General features: G+C 45.0%; 1 protein-coding gene across 4 annotated transcripts in view; it reads right to left on the reverse strand.

Annotated features, from left to right (window-relative positions):
* OSBPL6 (oxysterol binding protein like 6) overlaps nucleotides 1–14,601 on the reverse strand; it is a 690,319-nt gene that overhangs the window by 181,157 nt on the left and 494,561 nt on the right. For all 4 annotated transcript variants that reach the window (XM_085645216.1, XM_085645218.1, XM_085645217.1 and 1 more), the window contains one exon: nucleotides 9,082–9,169. In XM_085645216.1, the coding sequence (XP_085501342.1) occupies nucleotides 9,082–9,169 (88 nt within the window). The remainder of the gene's footprint in view (nucleotides 1–9,081; nucleotides 9,170–14,601) is intronic.

The raw sequence follows: 14,601 nt of genomic DNA on the forward strand, positions 1-14,601 counted from the left end.
CCACCGGACCCTTTCCCACCTTCGCCTTGCAACCTTCCAGGAACCACTGGAGCCCCGGACTATATCCAACAAGAGGGCGAAAAGGGAAAAATCTCTAAAAGACCTGTTTTCTCACCCGCAGAACGCACCCACCATGGCGCAGGCCGTGGCCGAAAGATCAACATTTGAGGGCGCTGGGGGCGCAGAAGAGGAGTCCATCACTCGGGCTTTCTTGAAGTCCCTCTACGCAGCCCTTAGGGAGGACTTGCAGATGGTGAAAAAAGACCTCACCTCTGAAATAAAGTACAATCGCAGGGATGTGGATGGTATCGGAGAACGGGTCGCCACCCTGGAAGACAAAGGAGACAATAGGGACGTCGAACTTGCTACCCTTCAACAGGAGGTCCTACGACTCCATGATCAACACCTCGATCTGCAGCTCCACCTGGAGGACCTGGAGAACCGCTCCCGGAGACATGATATCCGTATCCAGGGAGACAAAACCACAACTGACACTGAGGACTTGTTCGCCTTCTCCAAGATGCTCTTCAACCACGTTCTTGGTGTCTCGCCCAATGCCCCTATCAAACTGGATCGCGCCCATAGAGTTGGGCCCCCCCGAGTGAGCAACACCCCACCTGCTGACATCCTTGTCTGTGTGCACGATTTCAAGACAAAGGAGGAAATCATCAATAAGGCCAGAGCCATACATCCAATCTCATTTCAGGGACAGAACCCAGTACTATTCCAGGACCTAGCTCTCCTCACCCTACACCGGAGACACCAGTTTAGACCTGTCACGGACCACCTTCGGCAGCAGGGTGTCTCCTACTCATGGGGCCACCCCTTCAGACTCGTCTTTAGGCACAACGGAAATCTAACACAGCTACGCTCCCTCACCGAAGCCTGCCAGTTACTCGGACTCCAACTCCCTGCCAAGGACGAGGATCATCGCAGCACCGCCGCAGAGCCGGAGGTCTCTCCCTTCAGCTGGCGACGACAAGGCCGCCGATGGCGAAACAGATGGCCTAATCGGTCTGAGATTGCTAAGGGCCAACAGGCGGTCCTTGACTTCATGTCAGAGACTTCTACGCAACACACGACAGAGGACATACGAGAAGATCGATCAGATGATTTTGCTCTCTATTGCTACTTCTGGGGTGGGCAGCGGGCAAGAAGGGAGCTCGGACACTTGGTCACAACATGGACCCCACACTGACCCTTTACCGGTCATCCCGCGATGACAGACTATTTCTCTTGAACCTAAGGCACTGTTGCAGTTTTGCATTTGTTTTTCTGTTTTGGGTTTTTACCTTTTTGTTTGGGGTTCCCTCGTCCATCCATCCGTCCTGTTGCTTGGACATCTGCCTCGGTCTCCCCTCGACTTCATTGGCCAGTTCAATACAACATAGGTGGTCAACTGTGACCCTAATTATCACGGCTTCTAACCTTACGCCCACATAGATGCCGAACACCACTCTTTAAATTCTTACCCTGAACGTGCGGGGCCTCAACAACCCAGTCAAATCCAGAGCTGTCCTTTCTTATCTTGACACTACCAAAGCTGACATATGCCTCTTGCACAAGATGCATCTCTTGCCTAAAGACTGACACCACCTTAGATCCCGCATGTTCCCGATTCAAATGTTCTCCAACGTCCCAACTAAATCGGCTGAGGTGGCTATCTTGGTCTCCCGCGCATTTCAGGGAAAAGTCCTCCAGAAAGAAGCCTATTCACATTGGGTGGCCTGACATACACTATTGGATCGATATATGCTCCCAACAAAGGGAAAGAAAAATGTATACATACTGCACTCACCGAGGCCACAGCCACCGCTGAGCACCGGATACTATTGGGTGGGGACCTGAATCTTGTTTTCGACAACATAGCGGACAGATCGTGTCAGCGCACGGGCCAGGCAGGCGCACTCTCTGTGACAGGGTTAGCTAAGATCTGGACCTCCCCCACAGCCGCAAATACTCTTTCTATTCCAGTGCACATAAGACATACGCTAGGCTTGACTTCTTCCTGGGCACCTCGTCCCTGCACACACTCATGACTACAGTCGACATAGGGGTAGCTTCTCTGTCAGACCCTGCAACAGTGACAGCCACCTTCATTCTTCCCCCTCTCCAACGCCCTACACGGCATTGGCACCTCCGCGACACTCTCTTAGACCACGCAGATGTTGTAGAGCAGATACGTACTGGTAGAGAGTGCCTTCTAGGGATTTTGTTAAAGAGCTAAGTTATATAACTTGGCTATAGGATAAACATATACCTATAGATGAAATTTATCTCAAAGTGCACGTATCATGAAATTGTATATTATGCATTAGTCATATATGTATATACAAATCATTTCTGTTAGATTAGAACAATTGAATGATCAAAAAGGAAAACAAACAAAAGGTGTGTGAGAAGCAAAATTCGTTTATATCAACAAATGGTAATTAGGGTACCTAAAATTCAGACAGTTATACCAAATTCGGAAGGAAGTAATGCATTCAATGATTCCTCCACTACATAATGTATCGAACACTTTTTCTTAATGATACTTATACATTTATCTAGAAAACAGTGTGACAGTCGACGTTTCGGTCTTTATGTTGGAATTTATAAGACCATCTTCAGGACTGGTAATTAAAAGTTGACCCCTCATATTTAGCAGCTGCAAAATGCCCGTATCTTGTATTTCGACTTGAACAATTTGTCTATTATTCAATTCAACATCACAGCATATTGATTTAAAAAGGGAGCTTTTTTTAAAAAAACTTGTGATGTATCGATTGGTGTCGTGACTACGGTGCTTAAGAGTAAGACAACCCGTATCTTATACTTCGACTTGAGCGATTCGTCTGTTATTCAATTCAATCACAGCATATTGATTTAAAAAAGAAACTTTTTCCTAGGAAACTTGTAATAAATCGATTGAAGTCGTAACTACGAAGCTTCAGAGTAAGACAATCGGTGAATGACCTCGGGGCGTTCGTGGCTTCCCTCAAAGACTACTGGCATTGATACAGCGGTCTCATCTGCTGGAAGGCGGCAAAAAGGAATCATTGAATGCATCACTTCCTTCCGAATTTGGTATAACTGTCTGAATTTTAGGTACCCTAATTACCATTTGTTGATATAAACGAATTTTGCTTCTCACACACCTTTTGTTTGTTTTCCTTTTTGATCATTCAATTGTTCTAATCTAACAGAAATGATTTGTATATACATATATGACTAATGCATAATATACAATTTCATGATACGTGCACTTTGAGATAAATTTCATCTATAGGTATATGTTTATCCTATAGCCAAGTTATATAACTTAGCTCTTTAACAAAATCCCTTGAAGGCACTCTCTACCAGTACATATTATTTACCCAAGCCCTCAAGGGTATATTGGGTTTTCCACTGTATATATCAAGTAGAGCAGATACAGCGCGCTATCAAAGATTACCTCTCACACAACTCTACTCAGGACACTTCTCTCTCGACTCAATGGGCAGCATTAAAAGCAGTCATACGAGGGGAATTCATTGCTATCTCTACGGCAGATAACCTGAACCGCAGGCGGAAGTGGGGCGAGCTTACGCAAAAGATGAAAGAACTAGAGCAGATGCACCAGAGGACAGGGTGTGGAGACAGCTAAAGGCCATGCGACAGCAACTTGCTGCGCTGGACCAGGACAGGGCGGAGTTTGCAGCCCTCAGGTTGCGTCATGCTTACTACACTGGGGGACCGATTCTGTGCGGCTCCTCGCCCACAAACTACGAGAGGCAAGACAGAAACAAGGGGTTCAGGAACTTCACCGGGGAGACGGCAAGAGGGTCACAGAGGATCTTAAGATTGTTGAGACCTTCCGTGACTTCTACGCCCAACTCTATACAGGAATGCCACTGGACGACGCCTATGGCGATGCTTACCTTGCGGAAGCCTACCTCCCCATCCTAACTAAAGCACATGCAGATCACCTAGAAAGAGACATCAGAATAGAAGAGGTCGTTACGGCCATCTCGCGCCTCAAAGTAGGGAAACCGCCGGGGCCTGATGGCTACTCAGCCGCCTTCTATAAAACATTCTGCGCACAGGTGGACCCACTCCTGACCGAGCTCTTCAATTCTTTTACACAACCAGGGGCGATTCCCTGGGACATGCTTGAAGCTTCCATAGTGGTTATACCGAAACCAGGGAGCAACAAAACCGTCTGTTGAGCGTACCGTCCTATATCTCTCCTCACCATGGACATTAAATTATACACTGGAATCTTAGCAAATCGCCTGGCGCCCTACATGCCGGGGTTAATAGACTCCGACCAGGCAGGCTTTATCCCTCAATGCCAGACGAGCGACAACACCAAACGAGCTCTCCACCTCATAGAGAAGGCCTCCCGGACACAGGGGGAGTATATGCTACTTACCATTTACGCCCAGAAGGCCTTCGATAGGGTGCATTGGCCTTACTTGAAACAAGTTCTCACACGAGTGGGAATTGGGGATAAACTAAGAACGCACATTTTAAACTGCTATCAGTTCCCCACAGCCACAATTCGAGTGAACGGCCACACATCCTCTCGATTCTCTATAGGCAGAGGTACGCGACAGGGGTGTCCCCTTTCGCCCCTTCTTTTTGCACTCTATATGGAGCCTTTGTCTCAGCGAGTTCGGCGTAATCCTTCCATAACAGGGATTACATTTGAGAGTGATATCCACACCATCAGCTTATACGCGGACGATGTCCTGATTTCCCTCTCAAACCCGGTCCCAGCACTGAGAGCCTGTTTTCTGGAGCTGGAACGCTTTGCACAGGCCTCCGGGTTTTAAGTTAATTTAGACAAATCCGTTGCACTAGACCTCTCCTTGTCATCCTCCACTCGCACTTCTCTCCAGGGGCAGCATCCTGTGCAATGGTCCGAAGACTCAATCCCTTTTCTAGGGATCCAACTAGCCCCCTCTATCCAGGCAACGGCAGCCATCAACTATGCCCGGCTCCGGGCCCTCATTCGCTCGGAATGGAAACACTAACCACTCTCCTGGCTGGGTAGAGTAGCGGCCACCAAAATGACCATCCTGTCCCAGATCCTATACGTATTTCAAACTCTGCCCGCCCACTGGGTGGATCCAAGAGACCTAATCGGAGCTGGCGCAATTTATATGGCACGTCTGCAAGCCCTGGCTGAAACATACTATGGCAGCCCTCCCTCCCGAGGACCGCGGCCTCGGCATCCCCGATCTCCAACTTTATTTCCAAGCTACACAAATGGTCGAATGGAACCGGTTGGAATGCGAAAAACACTGGCTCTTTCAAGACCAGGCAGTAGCTGCCACGTCCCTTCAAAAGGTCCCCTTCCTTCGAAAGGCACACAGACCCCCTAACCTCTACGTGTCATACATCACAAGGGTGTCCTTGGAGGCTTGGGATAACACTAGCACTAAACATAATCTAACTACGTTACCTTCCCCGCTTACACCCATTTTCAACAACCCGGAATTCCAGCCGGGTATGGAAGAGGCGGCAGGTGCACGCTGGCGCTCCACCGACTGTTGATCCCTGGGTCATCTATTCGACCTAGATGGGATCATCTCATTTCAACAGGTTAAATCGGAATGCGGGATCCCTGAAACCGAGCGACTACGATATATCTAGGTCCGACACTGGGCACTACACCCGGATATTAAACCACACGCTCATCGCCCTCTTTCTGCATATGAAAAATGGCTCCTCACACGCACATCCGACAAGAAGCTCATCTCAGACTTATATAAAATGCTCCTAGCCAGAAACACACATACATACAGCGCCAGCCGAGCTCGCTGGGAGCAAGATCTAGGTAGGTTACTTAGTCACAAAGAATGGGAAGGGGTGTATTATAGAATCTACCACACGGGACTGACCGAGACGATGACGAAAATAGCTACTTACTGGTACTACACTTCTGAGCGCCTACACTTAGTGGACTCACGACAGAGCGCAGGCTGCTGGCGGGGCAGTGGGAAAACCGGCACCATGGTGCATAACCTTTGGGACTGTGAACTCTTACAACCCTACTGGTCTCAGGTTCTTGGCGAGGTGGACAAACACCTGGACACACAAATATCGTGGTTTCCCGCCTATGTTTTACTAGGTCTCCTAAATCCCCTGACATACCGAAGAGGCTGCCTAATTGCAATCGCGCTAGGCTCAGCAATACAGAACATCCTGACCCACTGGCGGACACCTCAGACCCATTCATTCACGGATTGGCTACGGCGAATATGGCAGGTCCTAGGGATGGAAAAATGACTCTCACACTAGCAGGGAAAGGCACCCCATTCAGAGACTTCTGGCAGTCATTTCTGTCCCCCCTTGCCTCAGAATTCAGGGAAGTAACTTGCCCCAGGTATCTGAGACTTCTACGGCTCTCAGATCAACAACAGGCAGCAACTTAAATGACACTCACTTACTGGCTATGGGACAGGCCCTAGAATTCTCAACATCAGGATGGACAGGGAATGGGGTGGGGATAGCGTTAAGTTTTATTTTTGTGTTTTCTGTATTGTGGATCTACTGAGAATCCTCACCGTGGTACTCTACTCACTGGGGGCTTTAACTACCCATGCTGTTTTACATGCTTTGGGAGAACTGTAATTTTCCTGTTTGACAAAATCTCAATTAAAAGATTTAAACCATAAACTGTAGTTGCATTTGAAAAAACTGTTCTGAAAAAGTGTCTTGTTTTGGTTGTAGGTAACCTGTGAGAGCTCACTGGGTTACACCTATGCATTCAAGTAAATACCCTGACGGTCATTATTTTACTAATTCAGCACGTTGCCCTCAATATCATGCTGAAACAAAATAAAATCAGTGGAGAACTAGCTTAGTGCCTACATGCCATCCTGAAGTGGATGAATGCCACATCACACGTTATTGCGAGTAATCAAACAGTAGATTTCACATTTTTATTCCAAAATAACCTTTGCTGTTCGCAACAGCATACATTGATGAAGGTAATTACATCAAAGTTGGCATAATGGTGGTACCATTCTAAAAAATCTCATTCTTTTGGTTTGATATCCAATCAGTAGTCTGCAAGATATCTGCATGACGAAAAGGTACTGGGTCAAAATGAAAGAGTTAATATTTTGTTTAATTGGACCACTGTTATAAACTGTTCACAAACAGTTTTCAAAGGAAGCTTACCCACTTATGCAGATTGCGTTGCAATGCAGAAATGATTCAAAGGTGATGGCTGTTTGCACACAGTTTCCCAACCATCACAATCTGCTCTGTTGCTACGACTTGAACAGTTTTTTTGCGGCTATGATAAGGAGGTGCAATGCAGTTATCAGGCCATTCATGAGCTCTCCATCATGGAAAAATCATGGGAAAGGCGAGGATAGTCGTGAGGCATATCACAACCCATGTGAGTGTGGTTAATCTCAGAGGGGAGCAAAGGCTTAGGAAAAGGCAAGAAAAGATGATTTGTCAGACTTCATGATGCATTCTCAGTCAGAAAGCTGCTGATGCAGTGCTTGAAGTAATCATAGTCACTGGCAATCGCATTCTAGTCCATGATTTTAAGACACTGCGGCACCTTTTGCCAGTAAAGGTTATTAAACAGTTTACAAAAATAAAGAAATGTCTAAAAAAAACTACCCTCTGTACTTAAATGGGCACTTTAACATTCCAAAACATAAAAAACATTGAGGTTTGTAAGTTATTGAGTTACGCAACCGTAACTTTCCCTTTACCTCAATACATTGCTCTCGTCCTCTTATAGCACCGCCAAGGTGTCAGAACCTCTTTCAGAGGGCCTCAGGGTAACCCCATTAGGGGTTAAAGCTCCGGATGTCCTGGAGCCTCACCTGCTGGGGGGGTCCTGAATAACTGGGCCAAGTAATACCCCCTTACAGCACCCGATTGTCAGGGGTAGCGTGGGTCAAGCAATCTAAGGCTGTTTGCGAGGGAGGTAGATGTGAAGCATACAGAGGCTCAAGTTTCAAAGAAACAGCATTAAAATAATTTTCCAACCAAATACTTATTTTTAATAATGCTTTTATGAAAAAAATAATTGTTTAATGTGATCACACAAAGCATAGACCTTACACATTAAATAATCACAACAGGTAAAATTCTACTGGTGCATACAGGATAAACGGTGTTTCGGCTCAGAATAGTTTCGAATCAAGGCTTAGCAAGAATTGTTTCTGCACCTTGGAAGCGTTTTGCTGGCACTCTTGGCACCAACCACAGAACTACCAGTTACAAGCAGTGTTTTTCTCTTTATACTTCTTGTTGTGCAGCCATGGCTGTAATCCCACCAAATTCAAAGCAGCCGCCCAACGTGGTGTTAGAAACCAGGTAAGATTAGTACCATCATACTGCTTAACATTATTAAGTACTCACAAATAAAATAATCAGGTGACTCCTGTTCTCTTGGACTCAATATGTCCATAACAAGAATTTCCTTTATATAATAAAGCATTCTCTTCGTGTCCTCAATGACTGCATAGTATAAATTTTCTAAAAACAATTTGTTTCCTTACACTGTATCCCAGTAAATCTCGTACACCAGAACCCACAATCAAAACGCTTCCTTTTACAACGCACAAACGCATCACATCCAGCCATCCATTACAAAGCACATAAGTAAAAAAGATTTACATTTAAACCGGCAATAGCTCTAACTCTAAAAAATGCGAGACCAATTGCATTGCAAATGCTTGTTTTGTTTTACCATCAATATAATTATTAGAAATTCTGATGGAAAAAAACATATGGTTTCTTTCCTTCCTACTGTTTTAAGATAAAGTTGAGAAAAAAAATTGGCATACTCACTACTAGGCATGGGCTATTGGCTGTAATATCAGATCAACTTTGTGAGATTGTATATGCCTTTGAATTTGACAGCAAGATTCCGGTAATAATCTGCAGTAATCTTTCCAAGAATTCCTTTGTTCATTGCACCCCCTTTTAGACTTTCTTCTACATTCTTGTTATACTTCACTAAACAATGTAGCACAGATATTTAAAATGAAAGAAAGCCCTGAAATATGAAACATGCATGGATTATGACATTTTCACACGCATGCGTGTGTGTATGGAAAAAATCAAATTATACTCTACTTTGACAGGAAACATTGTCTGCGCCACAGGTGTTGTCCTCAGAAATATTATCGCTCACATCACTGATGTATGATTCATCATCCGAAGCCTTACAAAAGCAAAAAAATGCAAAATTAAACCTTGGGGGAAAATGCTAATGGAAAATTATATTTATTCTGATTAGAAATGCATTAATGACAAGTCTTTCCTTAATTTGCCTTTTATTGCATTTTGACAGCAAAGTCGCAATGCAACAGCAAAGTGACAAGAGAAGAAAAGGTAAGGAAGTAGTCTGGCAATTATGTAGCAATAAAGACTAAAGAACTAGCAGAAAGGTTAAGCTAGTTGCACCACTGATAGAACAACTAAATGGAAGAGGACAAAAAGAGTCTGAGGCCTGATGTACAAAGATTCATATCCTCAGTTTGTGAAGTAGCCTATGTAGTAATAGGCTGCATCACAAATAGCACATTCGCAGGGGGTGCATATGGACTTGTCTAATGAATATCAACGAGGCTCAGTGAATTACTTTGAATTCAAAGATTGTGGGGTGCATGAGACAGCAGACTGCATCCTTACATTTACTTTCCTAAACTAACCCATTTTGTACAGCAGGCCAGAGGCCAGGTGAGGCTTTAACAAAATAAAGTTGCCATATTGGGAACACACTGGGGATAGCATGCACTGGTCATCTGGATTACTGCCTGCTCCCCTGAAGCTGCCCCCCGTGGTTCCCAGAGAGGAAGTTATCCCAAAGGGACAGCTTCCCCTTTGCAAATCAGTTAACAGCACCTGTGAGGTCTCTGTAACTTTTCAGTGGTTTGCAACCAAACAGTTGAAATTCTTTTGAAGTAGTATAGACACCTCTCAGCAGGGATTCCAAACGTTTAAGGGGACGTTAGTGATCTCTTCCAAATTTCATCCCTCTTTCTGATCACAGTGTATACAGTATTACCAGGAAACAAGCAGTTGTGCTATCCATTTAATTGCAATAATATTGTTCCCTTCAATTGCTCTTAGACCCTAGATAACTTATCCTTCAGTAATCTGGATTTAACACTAACGTGCACAGACAAAATATGGTTCAACATACAGCATCTCCTGTTTAAGATGCTGTTTCTGCAATAATAAAATATTCTTACAGTGCAGTAAACACTCCTCTGCCAATACAATTAAAACATTCACTGATACACATAAAAAGGACCCAGAGCAGAGCAAGCAGTTCGGTGGAATATATTTTCTTAGACAATTATCTATGCCCCTAATGAACATTCTGAATATAAAAAGTTCTGATAATTACATGAGAGTAGTTTCTTCCAAGAGATTACTCAAATGTGTATCATATAGTATACACTGAGCTTTCTCATTCCAATACTTAGACAGCCTTCTTTTTAGGATACAAATCCTTGAGTTTTCGGGGAGTGTATGAATTCGGGGTCAGATGGTCCCAGAGCAGACAGTGGCACTGGGCTAAAAGTGTTACAACTCATTTCTTTCGATGCTGGTGTCAATGTGTCCCCATACTGCGAATACCCCACCAAGTACTCCTTTTTAGCATATAACGCTCATGGTATTGAGGAAAGAAAGTCCAAGGCTTACTTAAGGGAAATGATGTGGGATATTGTCTCGGAACTCAGCAACACATGCTAAGGGGCCGATTATGATGAGTGTTGGAAAGCCTTCGACCTCAGATCGGAGGCTTTGACATTCATCGTCGGTTTCCCTTCCGAATTAATTACAATTAAGGCGATCGGAATTGAAACTGGCCGGTCATTCAGGCTGGATTCCGACAGGCTCAAGGAGCTCGTCGTCCAGTCAGAGAACGGATGGTGATCCCAATGGACGGCGTTTCCACCGCTGGAATTATGATGCTCGGTTTCCCACAGGCTTTCCACGCCGTATTTTACGACATGGAAAGCCTGCCGGAAAGCGAGTTTCTTGCAGTCGCAGGTTGGGGGCTGAGGGGGCATCTATGGTGCCCCTCTGTTGATCCCTGCATCATGTGGCAGGCACCTTGAGGTGCCTGTCATGCGGTGCAGGGATGAACACAATACCCCATTTCTCTATGGGAGCTTGTGCTACAGCCAGATTACGCCTGTAGCATAATCACCCATTCAGAAATGGGAGTATGCAACCGCACCATGTGGGGCAACTCCGACCAACATCGTAATAAGGCCCTAAGTTGTTGTCCTGTCAGTGCTTTTTCTTTTTTTGTATAAAAAAGAAAAAAAGTACTTTATTAACCATACTACAAAATACTGCACACAGGTTTACAAATATGAATACAAATGACCGGTGGAAATACCATTGGTGACACCCTCTACAAAGGGCCTCACAACCAAAAGATGGAGCACACTAAAGGTCAGGTAATCCCCTAATGGTAACTTAGACTCCCTGCACTGAATGCACCATGATAGTCTGTACACCAGCAAGCCCTGAATCCTATACACACAGCACCCCCATGAGCCTAACACAAATTGAGGAGTGCACTATTTAAACGTAAGGTATACATGCTTTATCACGGTGTCACCACATCAATCAAAGGCAAAACACAGAGCAAACAAATATTTAAACCCTCTCACGTGGAACCACCTTTCAAGGACATAAGACAATATATGCAATGATTTACTGTTAACATTGTAACAAAATTTAACATGTCAAAGATTTTTACATTCAATAGAAATCCAGTGTATGAGACTTTCTTCAATCTTTAACTTGGCTGCATAAGACCACAGCACATAAAAACAAAGGCCCATGTATTCCAAAGCTTTTAGAGAGATGTCCCAGCTCCAGGAGTATTTGAAATACTGAAATGATTAGGACAAGTCATTACAATTTTTGCGGGGCCTCTTCTGAGGTGATGTTGGGGGCCGACCTGTGCTCCTAGGTGACCCCCAAAGCAAACTCATGAGATAAGTATTGTTCCTGTCCTCCTGGAACAATATAAACATTTTATGGTCCCTTAGCCTTACGAGGGGATCCCGCAGACTGGGTGCCATCTGTGTTTTTTAAATTATGCTTTGCACTCTTCAGACACAGGGACCAGCCACCAGGACACTGAGTCCAGCTCCAGTGCGCTGGACCTCAACAGAGGAGATTTTGTTTGAATGGCTGCAGCGTGCCTTAGTCAAATTAATCCCCCAGAGACCCGTGCATTCCCCTGGGACTGGTTCCCTGTCTCTAACCCCTGACCACAGCTCAACAATGCTTCTTCTCTGGCAGGCAGTCTAGGAGAGGTCCCACATAGGTCATTAAGAATTGCCACAAACAAGCTTGGATTTGCTTCGAGCCTAGCAGCCCGAGGGAATGTTGCTCACACGTGCCCTACTAAAATAGTGAAATCTCTGGCACAATGGGAATTTTTAGATGGGTTTTAATCTTTTGGACTTCTGGTGGCATACTCCAGCCACCAGGAGAAATCAATTACGGACTCCTGGCCTTTAATAAATTTGGAGTGTCTTGATGGAGCATTTATTTTTAGTTGTCTCTCTTTCCGATGAGGGAGTAGACCATGCCCTCATACCACTTTAGCTCCTAGAAGCCCCAATTGCAAGGCTCTTTTGCAGCTCCCGTGCACAGCTACCGACTTCCAGCCTTAAGGAGATGTACAGAGCCTTAGACCTGCTCTTCTGTCTAGGCTACTGGTAATCTTCGTGGTTTGGGATCTTTCTTTCTCCAGGCTGGATTATACCGAAGGTGGTGCGGCGGGGGAGGGTGTGGGGGCACAATAAATAATAAAAGGAAATAAATTCACTTACCTCTGCAGCGCGACTTCTTCCTCCCTCGGGTGTCTTCCAGGAAGCTCTTGATGCAGGAAGCTGCACTATCCAATACTGGTGCTGCTTTTACAGCATGAAGCAGCGCCAAGATTAGATAGAGCAGGCTCTCCCTGCACTACTAAGAGCACAGGCGGCCTGCACTTTCTCTAAACCAGCTGTATAAGACAGCTAGGTTAGAGAACTTTCAAATGCGCATGTCTGACTGATCATCCCAAGACGGCCGTCCAGACAGACCTGCGCATTTTAAAGCACTCAGCTCCCTGCTGTTGCCACTCGGCAGCGCTAGCCCTGTCCCATCCTGATACTTAGTTCGGGATGGGGTGCTAAATAAAGTTTATTACCGTTTTATTTTTCAGCTCTGGGGAGACGCCGCTCCCCTCAAATGAAGGAGACACCCCGTCTTTCTTCAGCACTATCCAAGACTCTTAAGGCTGGTTACACTGCCTGTATGCACATTCCAAGCCCCACATCCCCTTGTCCGTTTGCAGGGTGTCAGTGTGTCTAACACAAGGGTCCCCACAAGCGACCTGTCCACAGAAGTTTAAATGGAACTCTCTCCTCTGAGGTTCCGAGCAAAATATCCCTCTCCTTTCGCCCAGAGGAATTGGGACACCAAGGCCACAGGCCATGGAGTCAAAGGTCCCTAGAAGTACAAGCTTGGAGCCCTCTTCAAGCAGGGATTAATCAGCAGGCTGTTTTCCATCCTTCTGGAGAGCTCTAGAAGATGGGTGTCTCTGCCGAATCCAAGGATGCCACATCAGTTTTCCACTCATGGTTCAGGGATTTTGCTAAATGGTGAATTACTTTCTACTAAAAACTTTCAATGAGCTCCTGATGTGAGTGGTGGCTGAGGTCTGGTTGCCCCATTTGTCTCTGTCAGAAATGGTATGCACAGGATTGTGAGTATGTGAAGTTAAAGAGACCATTCTGGTTCCTACACCATTGTCTTAATCTCTCAGGAGAACGTAACCTCCGGGAAATGGTCCTATTGTCCTGGGGGAAAATCTACCTGAATTCATCACCTTGATTAATTTACCTGCTAGCCCAGAGGGTAACTGACTTGGCCCAGCAGTGCAGTTCAAAAGCCAAATCTCTTTAAGGGACGAACTAGGAAATGCTGCCAAACCTAATGTATATTATATGAATTAGTGAAAATATGGCCAAATTAATATATTTTCACTTTTGACCTTTTTGGAAAGAGGAAAGGACACTTTAATTTTTGTCTACTTTGAGACAATGCAAGTTCATATTTTGGTGCAGCTTTCACCATAAGTTTCTTTAAGTTATAAGGTGTGCACAGGCCTTTCCAATTTACTCATGGTCCTACTTGTGACAAGCTACATGTGTGCAGATACTGGACTGAGTTTTCAGCATGTGCATGTGTTCACGTTTAACTGCCACAGTCTCTTACCCAAGCTGAGCAGCAGACCTCCTTATTTTAAAGGTGGGAATTGGCAGTTAGACATCAAAGCCCTTTTACAGTAGTTTAAAGTGAATGAACTCAACCGGTGAGACTCAGTCACAGCAGCAGTTGCAAAGCTATGTGTTCCAAAATGAAAAAATCTAGGGAGGTTTAAGCGGGTCAGACCCCGCGCTCTCACAGGGAGTATCAGTTTTGTATCTTCAATATTTGACTGTACTGATGGTATTGTTCAATCAGGTTAACAGATTAGTATCAGTGGAATTTTCAATTACAATCCCCAGATCTTGTAAAGCACTCTTGCAACTTGGACCAGACTATAAAAATTATATGCACACACAT

This window comes from Triturus cristatus, chromosome 3_1 (assembly GCF_964204655.1).
Source record: "Triturus cristatus chromosome 3_1, aTriCri1.1, whole genome shotgun sequence".
In the NCBI taxonomy this organism is placed as follows: Eukaryota; Metazoa; Chordata; class Amphibia; order Caudata; family Salamandridae; genus Triturus; species Triturus cristatus.